Here is a 27,492-nt window from a genome sequence, read left to right on the forward strand (position 1 = left end):
AAGAAAAAAAAAAAAGAAAACCCAGTAGAAAAATGGGCAAGCATAAAAGATCTGAATAGACAATTTCCAAACGCTCATATGGCCCACAATTATGTGACTATATGCTCAAACTCCCTACTAATCCTAGAAATGAAAATCAAAACAACTATGAGATATTGCTTTCCACGCATCAGTTTGGTAAAAGTAGGAACTGGGACAGTGCCAAGCGTTAGCAGGAAATTGTAAAACTGGAACCCTTATGCACTTCTGGTCGAATCTAGAAGAGTACAGAAATTATGGAGAACAGTCTGCTAGTACTTGCTCAAGTTCAGTTCACATATACTCCATAACACAGAAATCCTCCACTTTGGATATAAATACATTTTAGGAATATGCGTGTATACATATATAGAGAGAGATACTGCATTTTAAAAATGAAGATGAATGGAGATGTTCATTGCAGCATTGTTTATTAGGTGGCTGAGCGATCCTACCTGTTCACCACCAGGACAATGCGTAAATTCAATAGCGTGGGTGTGCACTATAGAATTATAACTACAAGCTAGATACGCATCCAGTACTGTGCACATTTTTAAATTAGTGCAGACTGAAAATAAAAATCCTGGTAAACAGAATGAGATATTATACACACTATTCATTAAATTAAAACACATGCCACACATAAAACAACATGGCATTATTTATAAGGAAATGTTTACATATTTAACATGTCAGAGTCATTGTCTAGGGTGTGGTGGAAAAATACAGATAAATTGAAACTTTAAAAAATCTTGTTGGAAGAAGGTCATGGCTCAAATAAGATTTCCTCCCTCCCTCTCCCTCTCTCCCTCTGCCCCTTCTCTCCTCCTTTCCTCCAATAGAAGGTATTTGGATGATGGAATGAACAAGATTCTGTGTCAAGTACTGTGTAGGAAATAAAGGTGATTTCCTCATTGGCTTGGCCTTCAAGAATCTTAGGCAAGAGCATAAGGTGAATACACCAAAAGCCTTAGTAGCAATACTCAGTCTCAGAGTTCAAATTCACAAACACTTTCCTTCTCTGCTTAAAATCAACAAAATGCTGTTTTGGATGTGTGAGAGCTCTGAAGGATGATGGCAACACTCAGTAAAGTAAATAAGCTACGTTGACTGAGGCCAGAAGTGTCACACTGCTGTCTCTTTCCTTAGCCAGCTTTTCTGATACTACATATGACGTAGCTCTCAAATGCAAATGCCTATAGGGACCAGGAAGAAATACAAATGAAAAAAGAGGGTCATGTAAGAGAGTAGGGAGTGGTGGGGACTGTGACAAAATGGAGCTCATATACCGTGACTTAACTGGGCAGCCACTGTTCAGTGCCAGCTGGTTCCTGCCATGCAAGAATAAGGCAGTACTCTTCTATTTCCAAGAAAAGGGGAAAATCTAGATTTTTATGTGAACTTGCCTCATTTTTAAGTATTGCAAACTACAAATATTTTTAAACCCCAGGGAGTGGGGAAAACAATTCATTTTGTTTTTAACTAGATTTGGTCAGTTGGCTAACAATTTGCTGCTTCTAATACTCACAGCATCTGGATATCTAGAGACTCATGATATTTTTAACCCCATTGCTTACTTTTTAACCTTAAATTATTTGCACACACCCAGAAGAATGAAGGGAATACATTTGGATATGATGCAAATTTCTGGCACCTGTAGCCAGATAAAGATACAATGTCTGCTATTTGCTAAACACCATACGATAGCTTTGATAGCTTTGATATGTTGAAGGAGCAAGATGCCTAGGCCTCTATCCTGGAGTGCCTGTGGCATTTGAAAAACAAGAAAACAGGCACCCAGGATGCATGTATAGATGGCGACATTTTAGGACTCAACATTTATATATAAACATTAGCTCTCTCTCTCGCTCTCTCTCTCTCTCTCTCTCTGTGTGTGTCTATATATATATATATACATATATATATATATATATATATATATAGACACACACACACACACACACATATATATTCAATATAAGGATATAAACACCAGAGCTGATTTGTGTATGTGTTAGCCTGTTTTGCATCGCTATAAAGGAATGCCTGATTCTGAGTAACTTACAAAGAAAAGAGGTTTATTTGGCTCACAGTTCTGCAGGCTATACTAGTATGGCATCAGTATCTGTTTGGCTTCTGGTGAGGCCTCAGGAAGCTTTTACTCATAGTGGAAGCTGGAGGGGCAGCAGGCACATCACACAATGACAAAAGGAGCAAGAGAGATGCCTGGCTCTTTTAAATAACTAGCTCTCCTGTGAACTAATAGAACAAAAACTCGCTCATACAATGGAGAGGGCACTAAGCCATTCAGAGATCCACCCCTATGACCCAAACACCTCCCACTAGTCCTAAGATACTAGGGATCACATCACTTTTTTTTTTTTTTTTTTTTGACAGAGTCTCGCTCTGTCACCCGGCTGGAGTGCAATGGCACAATCTCGGCTCACTGCAACCTCCGCCTCCCACATTCAAGCAATTCTTCTGCCTCAGCCTCCCAAGTAGCTGGGATTACAGGCATGTGCCACCATGCCCCGCTAATTTTTTGTATTTTTGGTAGAGACGGTGTTTCACCATGTTAGCCAGGATGGTTTCGATCTCGATCTCCTGACCTTGTGTTCCACTGACCTTGGCCTCCCAAAGTGCTGGGATTACAGGCATGAGCCACCACGCCCGGCCCCACATCACATTTTAACATGAAAGTTGAAGGGGACAAATACCCAAACCATATCAGGGTGGGATTCTCTCATCAGATCAAAAAGTCCATATACATAAAGTACTTCCTATATACAAACCTTAAAATGAAGACTTTCTTATTTAAAAATTATGAAGTGTTTCAGGCATACAAAGATGGGTAAAACATACAAAAGTAGGATACCCAGAATCCTGATGGCCTGATACAGGGGTTGGCAAAATTTTGCTGCCAGATCCTAAATACCTTCAGCTCTGCAGGCCATACATGGTCTCTGTTGAAACTACTCCACTTAACGTTGTGGTGTGAAAGTAACCACAGACAGGATAGTAAACCAGTGAGCAGGGCAGTGTTCCGATAAAACTTTACCTATGGACACTGAAATATGAATTTTGCATCATTTTCACATATTATGAGATAGTATCCAGCTTTTGATTATTTTGCAACCATTTAAAAATGTGAAAGCCATTCCTGACTCACAGGTCACACAGAAACAGTTGTGGGCTGGATTTGGCTTATGGTCATAGGTAATGTCAACCCCTGAACCAAAACACTGCACAGGCGAAGACCCCCCAGGTGCCACTTCCAAAATTACATTCCCTCCTACCCCCAGAGTTAGCCATTTTCCTGAAAACAGTGTCGATCATTCCTGAGTGTAATTTTCTTTATGTGAAATGCATCTGTGTCCATTAACAGTATACTTGGTTCCAATCCAAGGAGTCAATTAACTACAGATCAAAAATATTGGGGGGGGGGGCAGGGCGGTGGAGGGTGAGCATGGTGGCTCACACCTGTGATCTCAGCACTTTGGGAGGCCGAGGCAGGCAGATCACTTGAGGTCAGGAGTTCAAGACCAGCTTGGCCAACATGATAAAGCCCCATCTCTACTAAAAATACAAAAATTAGCCGGGTGTGATGGCGTGCACCTGTAATCCCAGCTACACAGGAGGCTGTGGTGGAAGAATCGCCTGAACCTGGGAGGCAGAGGTTGCAGTGAGCCAAGATCACACCACTACACTCCAGCCTGGAAGACAGAGCAAGACTCCGTGTCTCTCTCTCTCTCTCTCTCTCTCTCTCTCTCTCTCTCTATATATATATATATATATATATATATATATATATATATATTCAGAGGCAAAAAAGACAGTAAAAAATAATATAACAATAAAAATAATGTATATTTTAAAACAAAACAGTGCATATACAACGATTTATAGCATTTACATTGTGTTTGCCATTATAAGTAACTAGAGATGATTAAAAGTATATGGGAGGATGTGTGTGCGTTATAGGCAAATATTCCATCATTTTATATAAGGGGCTTGAGCACCTGCCAATTTTAGTGTCCATGGTTGGGGGCAGGGGTGGGTCATGGAAACAACCCTCCTGGGATACCGAGGGGTGGCTGTATTTTTTAACTTTATTTTGAATAAGCATTTAGGTTGCTGTCTATTTAAAAGAGTGCTTTTCTTTTTTTTACATGAATCATCTTTTTAAATCTTCACTGTGACCATTTTCCAGAAAAGAAAACTTTTGACTTAAAGCAGTTTGATAACTTGCTCAAAGTAGTGGGTAGCACAACTAGGATTTGAATTGGCAACCTTTTTACAACAGGATCTGAGTTTATAAGCAGGACACCTATGATCGCTACGTTGTGTTTCATTAACCAAATGATAACTGATCTTGCCAGGATGACCTTGTGATAACGACGTGCTCACAATAAATTTAGCCTTTCTCTGAAGACAACTGTTAAATGTTACTGGTTGTAGTTTAGACCTTGGAAAATTGATGCACCATGTATAGTGGTGTGTGCATTACCTAGAAACCTCATTTTCTAAACCCAGTTGGTGGAAATTTATTTGTTAATATTTATTTTGAGACAGGGTCTCACTCTGCCAACGAGGCTGGAATACAGTGGCACAATCACAGCTCAATGCACCCTCCAACTCCCCGGGGCTAAGTGATTCCCCCCACCTCAGCCTCTTGAGTAGCTGGAACTACAGGCATGTGCCACCATGCCCAGCTAACTTTTTTGTATTTTTTGTAGAGATGGGTTTTCACCATGTTGCCCAGGCTGGTCTTGAACTCCTGGATTCAAGTGATCTACCTACCTTGGCCTCCCAAAGTGCTGGAATTGAAGGTGTGAGCCACTGTACCTGGCCAGAATTTAGAAGGAGTGACTACCACCATGGTGCAAGAATTGGAAAAGTTTTCAATTAAAAAATGAGAAAGACCGAGGGAGACTCGTTCCTACTCTCCCCTGTTCCCCCATAACATATTATAAAAATGATGGGTAATTCAGGAGCCAGTTCTCTCTTGGTCAGGACCACAGTGATGACCTATGGAGTGTTGCCACCTAGAGAGTTGTTAATGACACTGATGCCTTTTGAGCTTTTCTCTGTCCATGCGAGTAGTACCATGTTTGTTTTTCTCTCTTTATCGCAGTCAACCCTATGCTCTCCCCAAGCCTCTGGCTTTTAGAAATCTAAATCCAGACACTCCCTCTCTGCCTATCTCTCTCTTCCTCAGCTGGGAAGTTGCCCTAGTTTGCTCTGGCTCATTTAGATGACATTTAAAAGAGACCAAAATATAATTTTTCTAATGGCGAAATACAGCAAGAAGGAGGGGAATGTTTTAATCAACTGGGTGTATTCTCCAGTGGGGAGCAAGAACTTCATTTTAATTTCTCATTTCCCTTTGATGAAAAGTTTAGTGAATTTTTATCATGTAGAATTTATAAGAAGGCTGGGTTTAGGTAATCAGCTTTAATATTTATACTCTTAGGGAAAGAAATAGGAATCATTAGTAAGCATGTATAATTAATGAATAAATTATATTTCCCTTTGTTTTCTTTCAGGTACAAGGAAATGCTAGAACTAGTGATCTCACCCAGCCTCACTGTAAACAGCGATTGTCTGGATAAACTGAAGTTTAACCGTCCTGACGCCGCTGTGTGGACTCTGAGTGACAGAGAAGGTAGGCTTCCTGCTGTGATTTTGGGTCAACAGGTGTGGTGGTCCTAGCACACCCTGAGAATATTGTAAGCGACAGACACGCATCATTTCCAAAGTACTGTCCTTAGGGCAATTTCCCCCCTGCCATTTAAATGCCTGCCTCTGAACCAAAACTTTGGCATGGATCTCTAACGATTCTGTCTCATCGTTTGAGGTAAAAATGTGCTCGTTCATGTCTTGAACTTCCTTTCTTGGTCTCCAATTCCAAGAAATGCTGACACCACCACAGATGATAGTCGCTTTGGGGAGCGTCCCAGGCCCAGCCCTTGGATGTGTTTTGCAGTATCTGTCTCTGGCTCTGAGCTCTGTCCTCTCTGCTCTCCTCTGCCATCCCCTTGTCCAAGCAGGCATCTCGCTTACAGAGGTTTGACATTAGGACAAGAACTCATCTGCCTCTTGCTTTCAGGTCGGGCTGGAGTCAAGGAAGCAGAGAAGAATTAAAGTTGTTTTAAAAAGTATTGGCAAATGATGCAGTCGAACTAGTTTTCACTAGAACAATTCCAGCTATTGTTTGTTCTGTTTGGGATCTGTCAGCCTTCCTGGTAGAGCTTGAAGTTAGCAAAAGGCATTAAGCTATTATGTTTAACCATTGGGCTTAACCCTTTCTTTGGCTGGCTTTCGGATTTGCTGCTGGTGTCTGGAGACCCCCTCTCATTGTTCTCCTTCACTATCTGTTTGACACCAGCTCATGGGGCACATATTCTGTGTAACTGTCATGGAAAACCAAAGTGACTTGTGTCTGGAATATAACATCACAAGGAACTGGATTTGAAGCCAATCCAGGCTTCCATGAGTAATTATTACTGTCAGCAAGACAATGACATTTCTCCTTGCATGCTGGTTACAAAGCTGGAACTGCCCTGATGAAAGTACCACCAAGTGACTTGGGCTCCCATGCCAAAACTGGATGGTACAGAATACACCCTCATTCTTCCTGGCACTTTGGAGCATTCGTGTAAACTGCCTGGAGCCTTTGAGAGTGTGAGAAAATTTACTGAGCCCTGTTCAAAGACATTCATCATTTTCTTTCAAGTAGAGACACAAGTCAACTTAAGTAGAGACACAAGTCAACTGTCTTCATTTGAGAGCTGGTAGTAAAGGAAAGGGCACAGGCTGCTGAGGGGGGAATCCCAGCCCTGCTGCTTCTCAGCCAAATGATCTCAGGCAAACTGTTTCAGCTTTCTTCGCCTCAGTTTTCTCACCTGTCAAATGGGGGCGTAATGGCATACCTCGTAGGGCACTGATTACAAGGAGGAAGAGAGGCAATGGGATGTAAAGGGTCTGGCACACCCTGAGGGCATGGTGCATGATTAAATTTACCATTCCATCATCGCTCTCCTCTGAACCAAATAACCATGGTGAATTCAAAACCATGGCTGCACACAGGGCAGCCTACAACCACATCTGGCCCTGGAGTATGGCTTTGTTTGGTTTACACTGTGTTTTAAGTAAAAGTGAACTTGTAAAAATTGGGAGCGTTCACATAAAAACCTGAAGTTTTGGTTTCTCTTAAAAGGCTAGGTCCACATTCCCCACTGGCTGCCACTGGTAGGAGCTGAGAGGCTGCTGTCCTAGAGATGAATCCCTGCCCCTCCCTTTTGGCCTAAATTTTAATGAGCACGTACACTCTGCTAGGCACTGTTCAAAGCAACATAAATCTGGATGCATTCTTCTCCTGCCTCTCCATCACCATCAGAGCAAACCACGTGCCTGGCATTACTCTATTAACTCATTTAATCTTCACAACTCTAAAAAGTCGATACTGTTATTATCCCCGTTTTACAGAGGAGGAAAGCGAAACGCAGATTGGTTAAGCAGCTTGATTGAGATGTCACGGATAATAGCCTAGATTTGAACCTAGGTAGTCTGACTTCAGAGTTTATTCTCCTGATTAGTACTCTGTACTGTTTCTCATTTAATTATTATACCCCTACTAGGCTATAAGCCCATTTTACAGACATGGAAGTTGGGGCATGGAGGAGTTACGTAACCAGGTTAAAGTCACGCCAGAATCGAACCCAGGCACTCCGGTTCCAGAGTTCCCACTTGTAAACCACTTCTAACTCACTTTCTGCCAAGCTGTAAGAGTCTCCGGACCCTAGATCTTCAGTTCTCCCGCAGTGGTGGAATCCACAAACACGCTCCTTTCTGTGACTTGGAGCTGTCGGTGCCGTTTCTACTGCCCTGGAACAAGCTGGCTACCATGGTGAAGGCTTTGAGGGTGGAAGCGATGGAGCAGAGAGAGGTTGCTCCAATTCAGAACAGGTAGCGCCAGTGGGGTCAGGTTACACACACATACACCTTCTTTCTCCTGGGGCAGGTGGTGAGCTCCAGAGGCTCTACAGGGGACATTCCACCCTGGAGCATAACCCCCAAGTGCCGGATTATGCCTGTCCCCCCACCTGGCCTCCTGTTCTCCCTCTTCCTGGGCCATTCCTTCTGTTAGAGTCTTTACTAGGTGTTTTCAAGGGTCCTACTCAAAGGAGGACCACAGAGAGTCATGAATCTCAGGACCTGCGCTCAGGGGGACTCTGGAGGGAGCGTGGACCCAAGAAGGTCCCCAGTGGCTTCCATGTGTTCCCACCTCTGCTTCTTACCACCATGGGCCCCTGGCTAGTGTCCTAACCTCCTTGAGGCCCATTTGTTTAATAGGAGTAATTATTCCACCAACCTCACAGAATCAATGTGAGGATGAAATGAGCTAAACCAGGGAGTGGACTCAGTGTGCTTAAAAAGTATAGAGTAAGATCTGAATTTCTTATCCTTGGCTACCAGGCCCTGCATGTCTCTCCAGGAAGCCTCCCAAACTCATCTCCCTCCCTTTCGCCTTCAGCCCCTGCCCCCCTTTCCTTTGCTTTAACTGAGAAGCACTATTCTGCCCTCTGAGCCGTTGCACCTGCTGTTCCCCCTGCCTGGACCAGTCTTCACCCAGGCTTTGCAGGACCAGCCCTCCTTCAGCCCTCATCAGAGAGGTCTTTCCTCATGAAAGGAATTGCCCCTTCCTTCATTTATGCGTTCATTCATTTATTTAACCAATGTTTAATCAGCCATGTGCCTGATATGGTTTTAAGTATGAGGAAGACCGCATAGAAAACCGCGTCCTCATGGAGCCCACACTTGGGTGCTGACAAAGCAAAAGGCTGACAGCGACAATAAAGAAGCAAAGTATATAGCACATTGCGTGGTGACGTGTGCTGTGAAGGAAAAGAGCAGGGGAGGAGGATGAGGAATGCAAGGATGGAGGGTTGCAGTTTTTGTTAGGGTGTCTAGAAAAGAGGTCCCTGAGAAGGTAACACTTAAGACCCATAGGAGGTAAAGGAGGGTACCGCATGGCTATGCAGAACAAAAGCCTTATGTACAGAGAGGACAGCAAGTGCAAAGGTCCTGAGGCAGCCATGTGCTCAAAGAACTTGATATATATTAATACAAATATTAAATCTAAATATGTAGATGTACATATTTATATTAATACAAACATTAAATCTGAATATGTAGATGTACATATTCAGATTTAATGTTTGTATTAATATAAATATGTGTATATAAATATTTATATTAATACAATATCTATTAAATATGTGCATATACATACATATAAATATATTACAATAAATATGTATTAAATATGTATATTTAATACATATTGACACTACAAATTGTCTATATATCTATAAAATTATTTACATATACATACATATAAATATGTATGTGTACATATTTAGATTTCTGTTCCTGTTTAGCATACAATCAGTGCCTGGCTCATGGTAGATCCTTAAAAATTATTTATGGGTGACTGAAGGGGTGGGTGGATGAAGACGGAGTGGTGTTGAGAAAGCCCAGGTGACTTTAGCGGGGATATTGGCTCTGAATCCTTAGTAATATTTCCTTCACTTCTCTCTACCATTTTCTACATTTCCATCGTACTGATGATAAGAATTTCCTTAATGGGTTGTCGTGCAGAGTAAAGAGATAACACTCATGCAGCCCTTGGCACAGTGACCCCGGATTGTTCATAGGAACCACTTGAGAAATATTATCTATTATTCCTTACTATTCAAGGGAAAAATGGATTTGAATTGTATCCTGTCTTTGGAAGGGGGTGGTGGGGAGTCACCCTCAACAGAAGGAAATTTTTCTTTTAAAATGCAAATGCATTTTTCAGAAACTGATGCTATAATCTCATTAAGTGTTTCCAAGGGGAGGTGAAACCTCCACCCCACGGTTCAAGCTGGGCTGTCAGCGGCTCACTTCCAGCACCTCCTCTGCCCTGGGCTTGACAAGACCTCGTTTTCAGTTTCAGTCTCACTGGTTCCAACCTGAGGCTGACGGGTTTTGATTCATTTCATCCTAGCCAGGTTGAGCTGCCCAGAGGTTTGCCCAGGTGCTGGCCTGGGGAACCACATGTCAGCTTCATCCTTCTCACCTTTAGGGCTTTGGTGACCATTCACACCCAGAACAACCTCAACCTGCGTGGAACAGAAATCCCGCTTTGTTGGGTGGGGGGGAAAGGGTGCTATGAATCTCATCATGCCCGCCACAGGCAAATAGCTTCCACAAAGGCAGCAGCTCACAAATGGTCTCAAACCACTTTTCTGTCATATATTCAGACCACCTCTACTGCCACTTGGTACTAATTTGTTGCCTTTTTTTTTTTTTTTTTTTTTTTTTTTTTTTTTTTTTTTTTTTTTTTTTTTGAGACTGAGTTTCACTCTTGCCGTCCAGGCTGGAGTACAGTGGTAGAATCTTGGCTCTGCTTCCTGAGTTCAAGCGATTCTCCTGCCTCAGTCTCCTGAGTAGCTGGGATTACAGGTGCCCACCACCATGCCCAGCTAATTTTTGTATTTTTAGTAGAGACACGATTTTGCCATGTTGGCCAGGCTGGTCTTGAACTCCTCACCTCAGGTGATCCACCTGCCTTGGCCTCCCAAAGTGCTGGGATTATAAGCATGAGCCACCATGCCCAGCCTGTTGTTTCTTTAAAACAACTCCTTTGAAATAAATTCATTTTAAAAGGATGACTTAAGCCAGTTCCAGAAATGAAAAGTTATGACTTCGATGGTCTTGCTGTGATTCTAGTGTGCATGAAATTAATTTGCAATGATTTCAATCAAAGAGGGAATATTTATAGACTCCCTAAAATCATCACACACCGGGACTTGCCACCTCATTCCTTTCTGTTCTCAGCAGCACCTCTCACAAGAGACAAAGGACTTCTTCCTGGTCTCAGAACCTCTCCGTGAGGGTCAGAATTGGAGCACACACTTCTGGATGCCTAGTGTGGTATCCCTGTCCCTAGTATGGGAGCAATTTAAATCACCCACACAAGGAAGATGAACTGATACAGTTTACAGACATGTACCTTTATAGCAGAGACCCGCCTCAAGACATCTCACTGGCACTACAAATTGTCTCATCTCAGTGGGGGATCCCTTAGAAGCCGGCCCCTGGGGTCCAGTTAGGCAACATAACAGCGGTTGCTGCTTTCAGAATCATTAGCTTCTTAATCCTCCCAGTGAGAGGTGAAAAAAGTGTGAACATTCAAATTGGGCTCATGGATTTAAGTGGCTTAACCAAGGTCCCCCAGGAGGATAGAGAGCTAATAACAGCTCCTCTGTGCTGAGCACTTAACCATTTGCCAGGTACCTGCCCCATCTGCATGTGCAAGATACTGCCCCAATTTGCAGATAAGAAAACTGAGACTCAGAGGGAAGAGATGAGGGCATAAAGTCACACGACTGTATTGCAGCACAGTCAGTACGTAAATTTGGATCTGACCCCTTAAGCCTAGCTGTTTTCTTTGGAAAGAACATTAACCAATTATGAGAATGGGTTGTAGATTTGGCCCACAGTAGGTGCATGATAAACATTTGGTGACTGCATGAGCGAATGAAAAACAGTGTGTGTCCTTGGAGAAGTTGCTTCACACAATCACTCACATACACAATTGCACATAAGTGCATTCAGTACACACAGACTGAAGCTTTAGTTTCCTCTCTTCAAGCTGGATCTTTTGCTTTGCACATTTATATTATCCTCGTGGCCCCAATATGCACTTGAGTTTGTGTCTTCTGGAATGGAGATTTCTTTTTATGAACCCCAAATTGTGATCATGCTTAGTAATGCACAGTTTTGCATTAGCCAGTGGTCTAAACTCTCACTCCCCAAAGTGTGGTTTGTGAACCTGCAGCATCAACATCACCTGGAGGTTTCCTTGACCAACAATCAGAGGCTGTGTTTTAACAAAATCCCCAGGTGAATCCTGGTTCCAGGTGCGCTGGTCTCTAACATTCACTTGCTTCCTTTGCACTTCGTTATAACTGCAGTTAAGTACTCATTTGTGTGATTATTTGTTTACCATTCATCTCGCTCACTAGACAGGAGGCTTCGGCTCCCTAAAGACAGGGACCCTGACTACCTTGGCTCACTGTATTAGTCCATTCTCGCACTGCCATAAAGAAATACCTGAAACTGGGTAATTTATAAAGAAAAGAGTTTTAATTGGCTTACAGTTCCGCAGGCTGTACAGGAAGCATGGCTGGGGAGGCCTCAGGAAACTGACAATCATGGTGGAAGGCGAAGGGGAAGCAGGCACAGCTTACATGGCTGGAGCAGGAGGAAGAGAGAGGAATGGCAGGTGCCACCCACTTTTAAACAATTTTTGTAAGAACTCACTCACTATCATGAGAACAGCCAGGGGAAAATCTACCCCCATGATTCAGTTACCTCCCACCAGGGACCTCCTCCAACACTGGGGATTACACTCACTGTTGTAACCCAGTTCTGAACTCATGCCTGGCAACGAGTGAATGAATGAATGAATGAATGAGCTCAGCCCAGAGGTTGTTGCCGTCTGCTCGGCTGATTCCTCTCTCCTCACCCACAGGAAGCTTGAGAAGAAGAGAAGACTTAGAGTTTAAAATTCAGAAGGAAATAGAGGAGGCACTCTGCCCTCCTTACTTGGGAGTCAGCTGCCCCATTATGCATCAGTCACAGCCCCTTCATCCTGTGGGTTCATTTTCAAGCCCTGGGTGAGGATGAAGAAGGGGCAAAGCTTAGCGCAAACAGAGTTGGCTCTTTTGGGTGCCAGGTCATTAGAGCTGCATTCGCTACCAGCAAAGTGGACCTAAGTTGCCATCAACAACTCCTCCACTGACCTTGACCCCATCGCCTACATGGTCCAATATGAATCCATCATGGCAAGTTGAATGGCACCAACAAAGCTGAAAACAGAAAGCTATGATCACTGGGAAGTCCACCTCCATCTGCCAGGCACCAGATCCCAAAGGGGGCATTGCTGCCACCAAACAAGGTGCCTTCATCACCCTGGAGATGCTTGGGGCTCATCTGAAGAGTGGCATCAAAGGAGGCATCATCTCTGTCCTTTGTGCTGCTGGTCCATGTTTGAGATGGGGGTGACCTACTTTGTCTAGATTTCCAGCATGCCATCTGCTTGTCTCCTCAGAAAGATCTGTGACAACCAGGCACCATAAAGGTACTCAGGACCACTGCCTGTGCCCTCTCTGCCCCTCTGGCAAGCTGTGCTGTGATGGCCATGGGACTGTTCAGAGTGTATTCAGTGGCACTGTATTCAGTGGCACTGTCAAGGCTGTGGGGAGGTCATTCCTGAGCTGAATGGGAAGATTGCTGACACAATCTTGTCCCCACCCTCAGTGTGTCTGTCCGGGATCCGACCTGCCTTCTAGAAAAAGCTGTTGAGCACAGTGACATCAAGAAAATTGTGATGCAGGTACCTAGGGATCATTGAAAGACATTGTAGGCTACACTGAAGACCACGTTGTTGCTTGCAGCTGTAACAGTGATGCCTACTTCTCCACCTGTCACACTGGGGCTGGCATTGCACACAGCCACTAGTTAGTCAAGCCTATTTTCTGGTTCCATGATGATGTTTGGCCACAACAACTGCAGGGTGGACTTCCTGGTCCACATGACCTCTGAGTCAGAGGCAGAGGTTCTCATCCATCCATCCATCCATCCAGATAGATGGAGTTGCATCCATCTCTCTGCTCCACCACCCTCGATGGAGACTAAAAGACTAGAGACTAACAGCTCTGGACCACCAGCAAGCACACAAGAAGAAAAGTGTTCTCTGCTCCTGGGCAGTCCCTGCCCACCTCTGCACCAAAGCACTGAGAAGCTCCACCCTTGACACTGTCCCATCCTGGATTCTCAAAGGAGGGAAGGAGCTTAGAAAGCCCTGCCTTACGTAAGGATTATCAATGAAGTCTACACCAACCTGACCATGTAGAAAAGAAGCAGAAAGGGAGGAAGGAGATCATTTCACATACAGTTTAATACACTCACTCTCCGGTTTCTCAATTCCCTCAGGTATCCTGGAATGAAAAGGTTAAATGTGGTTGATACCAGTAGAAAACAGAAAAAAAAAAAAAAAAGCCTGTGCTTTTCAAAAATCACACAATTGCCGAAGGAAAATCTCTTTGCACTTATAAATGCCTGTTCCTCACTTGCAGTCTTCCTGGGGTTGCTGGGGTGGGAAAGGGAGAGTATTACAGGTCTGTGTACTAGGGGAGGGGAACCTGTCTGCTGGGGAGGGCAGGTTGCTCAACAATTCAGAGGAACTGGGTGGAAGCTTGAAAAGGGAGCTGGGTGAGGCAAACATGCAAATCATGCCATGGAGACTGGCAGAAAAGACGCTTACCTCCAATTTATGGAGTGCCAAGTTAATTCGCGCCCATAGGAATGTTGTTCCCATAGATTTCGATTTTTATGAATATTTACATATTTATGAAAGAAAACATTCAAAATGTTTAATTCAGTAACTTATATAGCACTAAATGCACTCAAGTCATGGCCTTTTGCGAGTAATGAGACTCTGACTGCTTCAGAATGAGTTCATTCTTGAGCCCTGGGGAAGGATGAAGAAGGGGCGGTGCGGTACAGGACACCTTGCCTGGGAGCAAACCCAGGGTAGGGAAATCAGCATTGCGTGAGCACCTACTGTATGCCAGGAGCTCTCCTTGACGTTAGGCTGCTGCTGTTCTAACCTTTGCTTTGAATGTGATACCTAATAAGAAATCTGTTTCTGCATTGTTGAATGCACATGCATACACACACAACACATTGTCACACCTGTACCTGCAACCAATATGTCACACAATTCCTTCTAACTATGGGAAATACATGCTGACATCGTACACCATACAACAGGCAATTCTCCTTTTCTTAATTTCAGTTATGACTCTGTAAATGAACTTCAAGACCACCACCCCTGCCCCACCCCCAGTGGTTTGGGACTTGAAGAGAATTTGGCTCAGCCAGGAGGAGGGGATTCAGAGTATTGACCTTGGACTCATGCAGCCCTTGGGTTCAGGCCCCAGTTCCCTTGCCCACAGCTATGTGACTTGAACAAGGCACTTGACCTTTGGAGCCTCAGTTTCTTCATCTGTACAATGGGGTTAATGGTGTTACGTGCTCAGAGCACCATTGTGAGGACTCAATGAGAGCCTGTCTAAAAGCAGTTAACACGGGCCTGGCACATAGTCAAACTCTAAGTGAATGCTATTTGCTCTTATGACAATGACTGTCGTCGTCAGCTATAGTGTCACGGTTGAGAAGACAGAGTCTGGAGCCAAACCACCTGGGCTCAGATCACAGATTCACCCTGTATGTACTTCCTGTGTGGCCCTGGGTGAGTTACTTAAGTTCTCTGTGCCTACAGCTGTTCATCTGAGGATAAGAATAGAACCTTTCTCATAGGGTGGTTACGAGGATTAAAATAATTAATCCAGGTAAAGTATTTAGAGGAGAGCTTGGCACATGACAAGCCCCAGGTAAATGATGGCTATCAGCATCATCTCATGTAATCCTTTCCTGTCCTTGCAAGATAAGTATTTTCATCCCATTGCACAGGGGGGAGCTCTGCGGCCAAGAGATCTAGCCAACCTGCCTGACGTCTCCTAGCTAGGAAGTGGCAGAGTTATAAGTGCACATTGGTCTCCTGAACCTCCAGCGCAGAGACTGAGACAGGCTCGGAGCTCCGTGGTCTCAGGGTGCGAGGACGACCCACCACTGCCCTACAGAACAGGGAGTGGCATTGGCCGGTAGATGCTGTTGCCATCAGTAGACACATTATCTGGAATTTGTCAAGGACTCTGCAGTGAGGGCATTGAGTTGCTTTGTTCAAGATGACGGAGCACAAAAATGCTTCCCTATGTAAAATGTTCCTCTGGCAAACGTCTCTCCCAGCTTAACTCTGTCACCTCTTCGTCACTCCCTGCATATTGCCTCCCATCGATGATTGGACATTCCGTGCCGAGTGATTGGGTGTAAGGTACTTGCATCAGGAGCTCAGGCCTCATCCATCTCTCTGCTCTACCACCACAGATGGAGCTTAGGAGATGATCCAAGAGGTTGCTTTCCCTAGAGCGTTGGGGCCAGCCCCACCTGCACCCCATAGACTGGAAGTGAGGAAATGGGAAGAACATCAAAGCAGTGTTATTAGAAATAGGGAAATGGATGTTGGGTGAACAAAGCCAACCGTGTCTGCCATTCTGGGGTTCTTGGGGGTTGCTTTTGTGACAGGGAAGGGAGTGGTTTTCCACCCAGAAGTGGAAATGGCACCACCTTGATTCACTTCCCAGCTGTGCTGCTGCCCAGTCATGTGGCCTGGCTCAAGCACGTCCTTTCTGTCTCTCTGGCCTCAGTTTCTCCATCTGTGCAATGGATGGAGAAATGGACTTTACTCTGACGTTTCAAGTTGCTATGGATTCTTTATATGTCATTTTTCATTAAGTGCCCAGAGACAAAGCACACCCAGAAAGGGCTCTGAACCCCTCAATAGGAAGAATGATGAGTTGTGGCACCTCAGATAAGCATCTGTGGTGGAGAAAGCCCCGGACAGCACCCCTTCACGTCTGCTCCTGTTTAAGTGGTGTCTGAAGTCACTATTTCTGCAGAACATCACCCTAATCACTAAAAGCCTTATAATTTTTCTTTTTCTCCTCCAGGCATCACCAAATCAGCCCCCCTGAGAGTGTCCCAGCTCTTCTCAAGGTGAGTACCATTCACTTGTCTACTGCTCACATGCTCCTTTTCTTCTCTCTTGGAAGGTAGAGGGTAAGAGACAGGGCTCTGGAGCCAGACTCCCTGGATAGGAATCCCAGCTCCAGCACTTCCTAGCTGAGTGAGCTTGAGCAAGTCTCTCCACCTCCCTGGGCCTGAGTCTTCCCATCCGGGAGAGGGCAACAGTCATGCTGCCTGCCCCCAGGAAATGAGAAAAAGCAGGTAAAACACACTTAGAATGGGGCCTGGAGCAGAGCATCCTGAGAGTCTTAGCTATTATTTTCTTCTGTCTTCTCTTCATTTTTTTAAATTCTTTTCTTTCTCTCCTTCCTCTCCTTTCCCATGGAAAGGGAATTTCTCCCTCCCTTTTCCCCCCGTCTTTCTCTTTTCTTTCCTCATTTCTTTCCTTTCCCTTCTTTTCAATCTCCCTTCTTTCTCTCATTTCTCTCTCCCTTCTTCTCTTTCCCTTCCTCTCTTTCCTACCCTTCTCTCCTCCACCCTGTTCTCTCCACCTCTCTCTCCCTTTTCCCTTCCCTCCTTTCATCATTTATTTTAAGTTCCAGGATACATGTGCAGGTCATGCAGGTTTGTTACTTAGGTAAACATGTGCCATGGTGGTTTGTTAAACCTATCAACCCATCACCTAGGTATTAAGCTCGGCATGCATTAGCTATTCTTCCTAATGCTCTCCCACCTGCCTACCCTCCCCCAACAGGCCCCAGTGTGTGTCGTACCCCTCCCTGTGTCCATGTGTTCTCATTGTTCAGCTCCCACTTATAAGTGAGAACATGCAGTGTTTGGTTTTCTGTTCCTGCGTTAGTTTGCTGAAGATAAGGGCTTCCAGCTTCATCTGTATCCCTGCAAAGGACATGATCTTGTTCCTTTTTATGATTGCAGAATATTCCATGGTGTATATGAACCACATTTTCATTATTCATTCTACCATTGATGGGCATTTGGGTTGATTCCATGTCTTTGCTGTTGTAAATTGTGCTGCAATGAACATATGCGTGCATGTGTCCTTTCTTCCTCCCCTGCCATTTACACGTCACTCCTCAGTGCCTAGCCCCACACTTAGCCCTGGAAACTCAGAGATGGATGAGACACAGTCTCTGTCCTTGGAAAGCTAGTCTAGTAGGGGAGATAAACCAGTAAATCAGAGATCTCAACCTGGCACCATAAATGCTCCACCACAGGCACACGCTGGGGCAGTGGGAGCTCAGTGCTGGGCTGGTGATGCCCAGAGCCCTCTGGACGCTGCCCTTGGGAGCAGCCATCCTGAGCCCACTGCTGTGTGCCATGCCCCTCAGGCTAGAGAGTGAGTCCCTCAGCATCTTGAAATCTCCCTTTCTTTCCAACATTGGAGCAGCTCTTTATAAGGAAGACATTTTCTGAGCCTTCCTTTCCCTCCAGATGCTTTGGGGAGTATTAGTAGCAACCGAGGGCTGTTAAATCTACCTAACTTCTTTAAGGCCTCAGAGTTAGAAAGCTCCACCATCCTCTCTCTGGGTTTTAACTTTAGCCCCCATTTAATCTGAGCCACTTGAATGGTTTTGATGGCAAGCAGGAGTTGATTGTCTTGGGTCTGCACCTTCTATTTCTCTTCTAAGAAAGGGTATGAATTAGGAACATTTTCAAATCAGGTTCTCTGCTCTGCAGGTTGCATGCTTCTCAGGTGTCCCATAGAGCTGAAATGTTGATGGATGAGATACCTTCCAGAATTGGGGCTGACACCCCCAGCTCAAAAGAGTTCCTTATGCATTTTGCAACAGGTTCCCCCAGACAACCCTTTATCATGGCAGTAGCCAAAAAGAAAGAAGGGTGTGGGGACATCTGTTTGTAATTCCATAAACTTTTGCATTCACCTGCTATGAGGCCTCAGGTAGAGGAGGAGCTCTGGAAGCAAACAGGCTTTAACAAAAGTGATATAACATAACCAAAATGGAATCAGATACAGATTGGGGAATCTCATCCACATTTAGCTGTATGTTTAACCAGGTTAAGATAGGAGAAACATGGTGTCAAATTGTGGTGTCTAGGGGTGGCTGGCATAGTGGAGGGGTTAAGAGTGTGACCTCTGGAGCCAGGATTCAAATGCTCTATCAGCTGTGTGCTTGTGGCATGTTATTAAGTCTCTCTCTGCCTCTGTTTTCTTACCTGTAAAATGGGGATAGAAACAGAAATTACCTACAAGGCTTGTCACAGTTGTGGTGGAATTTAAATAAGCCAGTTTGGATGAAGTAAATAGGAAAGTGCCTGGCATGTAGGCATGAGAATTAAACACATTTACCAGTAAGGGAAGTGGGCCTCGTAGGGATTGTTGCAGACAGGGTGTGATTCAGTCTCAAGAGGTGGCTGCTGCCCAAATCCAGCTGATAACACCGCACAGGAGTGCAGACCCAGGCGCACGGAAGCACCTGCTTTTCAGGAGAAGGGAGACAAAGCAAGCGTGTGTGTGTGTGTGTGTGTGTGTGTGTGTGTGTGTGTGTGTGTGCGTGCGCGCATATAACCTCCTGGTTTTCAAATATTAGCAACAATTTCAAATTAGGAAAAAAAATAACCTCACTGGCCAAATAAATTATATCCATGAATCTGTGGACTGAATGTGGCCCTGAGCCACTGTTTTGCTCCCTTTGTGTTAGAACAACTCACCTTAACTTTATTTATTGCTACGTGCAGGGCTGGATGAATCCCAGTCCTGTGAGAAGTAGCAGATTTGTGGTTCCAAGCATGGGCTCTGGAGTCAGACTCCTGAGTTTAAGCTCTAGATTTACCCCTTTCTAGCTTTGTTTTCAGCTCTCTGAGTTTTAGTTTCCTCATTTCTAAACCAGGAGGTATAAGAGCCTCCACTGCAGAGATTTGATATGAGCATCCGTGAGATACAGTGTACATACCAAGTGCATGTGACACAATTCCCAACCCAGAGTAAAAAACACAATGCTGGCCAGGCGCGGTGGCTCATGCCTGTAATCCCAGCACTTTGGGAGGCTAAGGTGAGCAGACCACAAGGTCAGGAGTTCAAGACCAGCCTGGCCAACATGGCGAAACCCCGTCTCTTTCCTAAATACAAAAAATTAGCTGTGCAGGGTGATAGGTACCTGTAATCCCAGCTCCTCGGGAGGCTGAGGCAGGAGAATCGCTTGAATACCAGAAGACAGAGGTTGCAGTGAGCCAAGATTACACCACTGCACTCCAGCCTGGGCAACAAGAGCGAAAAACTCTATCCAAAAAAAAAAAAACCACACACACACACACACACACAATGTCATACAAATATCATCAGTAAGAAGCCCTCTACATCCGAGTCCATTACAGAACCTGTTGTTCTCCATGGAGTAGAGAATCCATTTGTGCTCTTTGGTTGCAAGGAACAGAAATCAACTCTGGCTGATGTAAGTCTAAAAGAACTTTTGAGAGAATATCTGGAGTAGCTCACAACATAAATGAAATAATCAGGCCTTGAGAGGGATTAAGAATAAGACAAATTCTGGGGTTCAAGCAATATGCAGTATTTAAATTCCCAGGACAGAGTCTGATTGGATGATCTTGCATGATGTGCCCACCCCTTAGCTAAGAGCAAGACATCTTGATTGACAACCCTGTTAAAGCTGCAGTCAACTGAGAAGGTATCTGAATTAGGACAATCGGGGTAGGATAGGCTATGCTGCAGTAATCAGTAGACCTTGACATCTCAGTGGCTTCACACGATAAAGGTTTGTTTCTTACTCACATAAAGGCCAATGTAAATGGTGTAAAACCCTCCGGGGCAGCTCTCCTCCACAAGCTGACTCAGGGATCCAGGGTGTTTCCATATTACAGCTCTGCCAGCTCAACCTGTGCCCTCCATGGTTGCTGTGAAAAAAAGGAGAAAGGACAGGAGGGTTGCAGGGGATGTGTTTATTGGCCAGGCCTATGAGTGGCTTACAGCATACCTGCTTATGTTCTATTGGGCTGAACCCAGTCACATGGCTGAATCTGACTGCGCAGGAGACAGAAAATATAATCTTCCTGCTTCCCAGGAAGAGGAAAAGGAAATGGAATTTGGCGAACATGTATGTTGTCTCTGCTCTGGAAAGAGTAAATCCTCAAAGAAAAATGGGGGCGTTCATATCGAGACAAGGAAGAAGGGTTGCCAGACTGGGCTTGGAGATTTAATCTTCTCTCTTTCCACACAGATCTTGCCCACGTGTCCTCCCCAGCCAGCCTTCCACAGCCATGGCAGCCTACGGCCAGACACAGTACAGTGCAGGGATCCAGCAGGCTGCCCCCTATACAGCGTACCCACCTCCAGCACAAGCCTATGGAATCCCTTCCTATAGTGAGTACCAAACAACCCTTACTCTCCTCCTTGGGTCCCCAAATCATGGTCTTTGTTCTGCACTATTGTCTCAGCTAAACGTGGATTGATAAACACAACCAAACTGATTTTGGATTACAGATAAAGGTAAAGAAGTAACACTTTAAATATGGTTCAAATTCTATAGACTACGATATCAAGACCCCTTTCGATGGCAAGAATTGGAAATTGAACCCAAGCTGGTTGAGGGAAAATCAGAACTGAATGATTTGCATACAGAGAGATCTGTGGATAAAGCTGTCATCGGGTATGGCTGGGTCTAGGTGCTAAAATGTCGTCACAAGGAGTAAGTCTCTTTCCATCTTCAGATGCTCCCAGTAAGTTCTCCCTGCTTGGTGGCAAAGATGGTGCCTGTCCACTCAAGGTTTTCATCTTTTTAGCTCTGCATACCCAGTGGAAGGAGAGCTCATTTTTCCCAGGAGTTCCATATTGGCCCTCATTGGCCCAAGTTGGGCCATGTGACAATGCTTATAGCAAGGCAAGGAGAACAAGGTGATGGAGATAAGGAAGTGGAAGCCTATGGATGATCTATGAAGGATCTATGAAGGAGGGCAGTTTTCTTAAAGGAAAACAGAGTGGTAGTATCAGAAGAAGGAGAAGTGAATGTGGTGGGGGACAGGGCAAAAACAGCAGACCTCTCGCCCTTGACTGTCCGCATCTTACTGCGAAGAACTGAACACTTGCAAACCTGGCTCACCGCCATGCCCATCTGCCCTTGCCTCTGGCCTTTGAGTCATGCGATTCCCTCCCCTCCTAACTGATATATTAACCAAAGCCCTTTTAGTAGCAAGTGACAAAAACCCAAGCTAATCAGCTGGAGGAAACAAGATAGTTTATTGCCTATGTAGCTGGAAAATCCTAGGGCACTGACTTCAAGCAGGCTTGGGTCCAGGTCCTCAAGGGATAATATCAGGACTCGGCCTCTGCTTCCTTTTCCATGGGTCTCTGGGTCAGGCAGGCTCTCCCACTGTGGTGGCAAAGACAGCCCTGGCAGTTTCAGGTTGCAGTGCCCCCCAAAAAAGAGCCCCTCCTGTCCAGGACTTCCTGCAGAGTCCCAGGAATTTCTCTACTGGACTCCCACATCCATCCAAGAAGATACGTGCTGTAGGTGGCCACACTTGGCCACATGTCCACCCGCAGGACCAGGGGTCAGGCCAGCCTTACCCAAAACAACTGATCTGAAGGTGAGGAAGGGGTGGTTCACAAAGGAGGAGGCAGGAAGAAACTACAGATGGCCACTCCACATGACTTTACAGCCCACCCAAATCCGGGCCCTCCAGTGGAAAGGACATAGGGTTGGTGGACAGGGACCTGCCTGCCTGACTCCACTGCCCCTGACTCTCCAGGCCTCAGTTGCATCAACTGTAAAATTAATATGCTCATCTTATCTTCCCACCAAGAGGAGTGCTGCTTGAATTGGGTGCAGAGGCTGATTCTTATATTTCTTTCCTCTCTCCTCTTCTACCCTGTTTGTTCATTCATTCAACATCATGTGTGAGGCAAACAGTGGTCAACAACGCAGAACAGGCCCTGTCTTCATGGAGCTGACAGTCTAAAACTGATGCTCGGGCAGCACTGGGTGGACAAGACCTCTACAGACATTTCCTTTTAGCCTCAGTTTGCCACAGTCTTCACCCAGCCCATGTTACTCCCTTGAATTATCTCTGCCTGTTCCATGAAGACATTTGAGTTTGCAAACTCTGGCCTACAGATAGAAGTTTTTTTTTAATTTTCTTTTTTGAGATAGCATCTCACTCTGTTGCCTAGGCCAGAGTGCAATGGCACCATCACAGCTCATTGCAACCTCAACATAACAGGGTCAAGCGGTCCTCCCACCTCAGCCTCCCAAATAACTGGGACTACGGGTATGCGCCACTGCACCCTGTTGATTTTTTGTAGAGGTGGGATTTGGCCATGTTGGCCAAACGGGTTTCGAACTCCTGGCCTCAAGTGATCCACCACCTTGGCCTCCCAAGGTTCTGGGATTACAGGCAGGAGCCACTGTACCTGGCCCCAAATTTTTAAATCTGTATATGTAATTTCAAATTATGATGCACGGCATAAAGGAAGCAAAGGCTTCTTTTCGGTTCTAGGGCCGGGAAAGGCCTTTTAAATAAGGAGCGAATTCAGCTGAGAACGGAGAGATGGCCGTGTGTAGGCACAGACAGGAGAGCATCCGGGCAGAGGGGCGGCCCCGGGGAATGGGAAGGAACTTGGCAATTCTGAGAAGACCGATGGCTGGAGTGGGTTGGGAGATGAGGTGAGTGAGGTGGGCGGGGCGGTGCCTCTGAGGCCCAGGACGGATTTGGGGTTCTGTTCCAAGTGAGACTGGAAACCACTAGAGGGTGTATAAGCAGTGGGTAATAGGACGCAATTTAGATGGGGTTTTTTTTTTTTTCATTTTATTCTTATTTTTATTATTTTTGGAGACAGGGTCTGACTCTGTCTTCCAGGCTGGAGTGCCATGGAGCATTCACAGCTCACTGCACCCTCTGCTTCGCAGGCTCAAGGAAACCTCCTGCCTCACCCTCCTGAGTAGCTGGGACTACAAGCATGCACTACGTCCCCTGGCTAATTTTTTTTAATTTTTTTGTAGAGACGGGGGTGTCTCACTGTGTTGCCTAGGCTGATCTTGAACTCCTGCCCTCAGGCCGTCCTATCTCTGCCTCCCAAAGTGCTGCAATGACAGGCATGAGCCACTGTGCCCAACCTAGGTTTTAAAGATCACACTGGCTGCTGTGGTGAGGCTGCTCAGATGGAATCAGGAAGAGAAGAAGGAAGGCCTATTGGGAGACGGATGAAGCCTGGAGCAGGAAATGTTGGAGGCCTGGCGCGAGGCTATGGCCCCGGACAGAGAGATGTAGACAGAATCAAGAGCAACTCTAGAGGGAATTGACATGTCCTGTCAAGGCATCAGGCCAGGCTTAGTCATAGTCACCATCATTGACTTCCTGTCACTCACACTGGTTTGTGCCCACTAATTCCTTTAATCCCCACCTCAACCCTATGAGGAAGGTCACCTCATTATCTTCCCTTGAGCGATAAAGAAACAGAGTCTCAGAGAGGTTAAATAACTTACCCAAGGTCACGCAGCTGGTTGGTGGCAGAGGTGGAATTAAGCCCAGGCAGCCTGGCTCCAGACCCCGAGCCTTCACCCACGGGGCTCCGCCGCCTGGGTATGCATTCTGTAAATCCCAGGGATTACCTATGACAGACCTTGGCCAACAGGTGTGGCCATCTTTTCTAACTTTCTTCCCCTCCTGTGCTAGAAGGCTTAGAATACAGTCACACATAAGTTATCCCACTTGGCTGACAGCCAAGAAAAATGAAGCCATATTCTTTTTCACCTAAAAGAGAAAATTAGCCCTGTTCCCAGAAGAAACATGCATAAGATGGAAGTTAATTTGGTGCAACGTTATTTTACTGTCTCAGTTGCTTTTGGAGCATCTGTTCCTGGATGATACAGTGTACATGATAAGAGCGCATGTCCGGGAATTCTGCTCCCCGGATTCACATCCCACCCCTGCCTGTTGCTGATGCAAGACCCTGAGGGAGCAGCCTTCCTAAGCCTCAGTTTTCACATTCATACAGTGGGAGTAATACTAAGTCTGCCCCTCTCATGGTTGCTGGGAGGATTAAATGAGATCATCTACACCAGGGGTTGGCTAACTTCTTCTGTAAAGGCCCAGGTCGTAGATATTTTCTACTTTGTGATCCATATGGTCTTTATCACAACTACTCAGCTCTAACATTGTGGTATGAAACCAGCCAGACCCATATGTAAACTAATAGGTGTGTCTGTGTTTCAATAAAACTTTATTTACACAAACAGGCAGTGGGCCAGATTTGGCCCATGATCCTGATCTAGATGAAGGGCTTCCTCACCAGGGCCCAGCCCAAGAGAAATGCTCAACAAATGTCACCTGTCCCAATAGAAGCCAGGCTCACACACACACACACACACACACACACACACACACACACACACACAATATCCATGTCACTGAACAATAACAGGTGGATGAAAAGCCATTTCCCTTTACATCTGCCTGTGCCTGAGCAAGCCATGTTTGCTCATTGTCTGGACATACCTTGTTGAATCTTGTTGGGAAACTTTTTTCATTGCTCCTTGGCAAACAGCACTGTTTACTTTGTTTAAATAGCTGCAGGAAATAACAATTGAGCAAACTAGAGACAAGGACAGTCAGAACACTGAATATTTTTTCTCAATTTATTATGCAATATTAAAGACAGACATAGAGTAATACTACAGACACCTGTGAACTGACCATCCACTTTAGAAGATAAAGGGAGGTGGCCTTCCTTTCCTCTCAAAGATTCCTGGGCCCCCAAATTTCATGTTTATCATACCCCCACATTTCTTTGTGTAGAAGAGATCAGCAAACTTTTTCTATAAACAGCCACATTGTAAATATTTTTGTCTTAGTAGACGACATAGTCTCTATTTCAGCCACTCAGCTCTGCCACTGTAGCATGAAAGCAGCCATAAGACAAAGCATAAACGAATGGGCATGTCTGTGTCTCAATAAAGCTTTATTTATAAAATGAACAGTGGATCATATTTGGCCTATAGACTTGAGTTTGCTGACCCTTAGAGTATTGTAAGCATGCTTTAAAACTTTGCATACATTGTATCTTTAGTACACATTCTTTTGCAACTTGCTTTTTCCACCCAACATTATGTCTGTAAAATGTATCCATATTCATACAAGTAGCTGTAGTTCATTCATTTTTCACTACTGTATAATACTCTACTACTTGACTGTACCATAACTTATTTACCCATTCTTTAGATAGTCTTTTAGGGCTTCATTTGTTTCCCATTGCATAGGATGCTGCAATCAGCATCTTTGTGCATTTCTGAGGGGTGGAAACCTATGAGAAGAATTTCTGGGTCATGGGGTATATGCATTCTTCACTATCCTGGATAATGGTAAAGAATTTTTGTTGTCTCTGGCTGTGTAAAAAGCCACTCTAGAACTTAGTGGCCTAAAACAACACTGATGTATTATTTCTGTGGGCTGGCCAGGTGGGCCTGCTGTTGGTCTCCCACAGTCCCCCTTATGCTGCTGTGCTCTGCCAGCAGGTGGGCTGGGGCTGCCTAGATGACACAGTGGGGCCCCTCTCTCATGTGGCCCTTCCTCCTGGGTTTGTTCAGGCATGACGGGCTCAGGTTCTAAGAGGCTGAAGATAGAAGCTTCAAGACCTCTGGGTGCTAAGTCTCCAGAACTACTGGGCGTGATGGCGCATATGTGGTCCCAGCTACTAGAGAGGCTGAGGTGGGAGGATCACTTGAGCCTGGGAGGCCAAAGCTGCAGTGAGCCGTGAACGTGCCACTGTACTCCATCCTGGGTGACAGAGTGAAATCCTGTCTCAAAAAAAAAAAAGGTAGTTACATATTTATTTTAATATGCATCTTATATCTATATATGTGTGTATACAAATATAGATATATCTACATACAATATACATACATACATATGCGTACAAATATACATATTATATGGAACCTGTGACTTCTTGGTCATTATTGCTTAAGGCAAGCAAATAACTAAAATTGAGTTGATTTTTTTTGTTTGTTTGTTTGAGAGGCAGCCTCACTCTGTCACCCAGGCTGGAGTGCAGTGGCATGATCTCTGCTCACTGTGACCTCTGCCTCTCACACTCGAGCGATTCTCCTGCCTCAGCCTCCCAAATAGCTAGAATTGCAGATGGGCACCACCATAACCGGCTAATTTTTTGTATTTTTAGTAGAGACGGGATTTCACCATGTTTTCCAGGCTGGTCTTGAACTCCTGACCTCAAATGATCTGCCTGCCTCAGCCTCGCAAAGTGCTGGGATTATAGGCATGTGCCACCATGCCTGGCCTGATGTTTAAAAATACAGGAAAGGAATCATTACATGGATGGTGCTGGGATATGGAAAACCAAGCAAGTTGTGTACGACATTGGAGACAGGGGAGCACTAATTTGGTCCAAAACCCTCATGGTAGTCATGAGGAAACAGAGGCTTGGAAAGCAGAGGGCACCTACTTCTGTGATATTACAGAGCCAGGACAGTAAACGAGGACTCTGGGCTGTGCCATGTGCCATGGGCTGATCCAGAATTCACATCACTGAGCACCTGCTCAGGGGGCTGTTAATATTTTAAACACAAATCATCTCCTGTCTGTCCTCAGAGTCCTCCACAGCCCCTCTCAGGATCAAAGCCAAAGGTTTTCCACTACAGTAGCTTTGCCCCTCCTCCACCTTGGTGATATTTCTGACCTCATCAATCACCCTCTCCCCAACCCTCACTCCACTCCAGCCACGCTGGCCTTCTTGCTGTTTACTCATCCAACATACCTCAGGGC

At 45.2% G+C, this 27,492-nt stretch overlaps 1 protein-coding gene across 4 annotated transcripts in view; it reads left to right on the top strand.

The window, feature by feature from the left end:
- The window catches only part of EYA2 (EYA transcriptional coactivator and phosphatase 2), a 292,281-nt gene that overhangs the window by 81,379 nt on the left and 183,410 nt on the right, over positions 1 to 27,492 (top strand). For 3 of the 4 annotated variants that reach the window (XM_017541324.2, XM_037743018.1, XM_017541322.2), the window contains exons 2-4: positions 5,565 to 5,683; positions 16,707 to 16,752; positions 20,937 to 21,079. In XM_017541324.2, the coding sequence (XP_017396813.1) occupies positions 5,575 to 5,683; positions 16,707 to 16,752; positions 20,937 to 21,079 (298 nt within the window). In that variant the 5' untranslated portion in view covers positions 5,565 to 5,574. Of the gene's footprint in view, positions 1 to 5,564; positions 5,684 to 16,706; positions 16,753 to 20,936; positions 21,080 to 27,492 lie in introns of those variants that run through there. The other variant, XM_017541325.2, reaches the window with a different exon arrangement.

This window comes from Cebus imitator, unplaced genomic scaffold (assembly GCF_001604975.1).
Source record: "Cebus imitator isolate Cc_AM_T3 unplaced genomic scaffold, Cebus_imitator-1.0 Scaffold132, whole genome shotgun sequence".
Taxonomy (NCBI): domain Eukaryota; kingdom Metazoa; phylum Chordata; class Mammalia; order Primates; family Cebidae; genus Cebus; species Cebus imitator.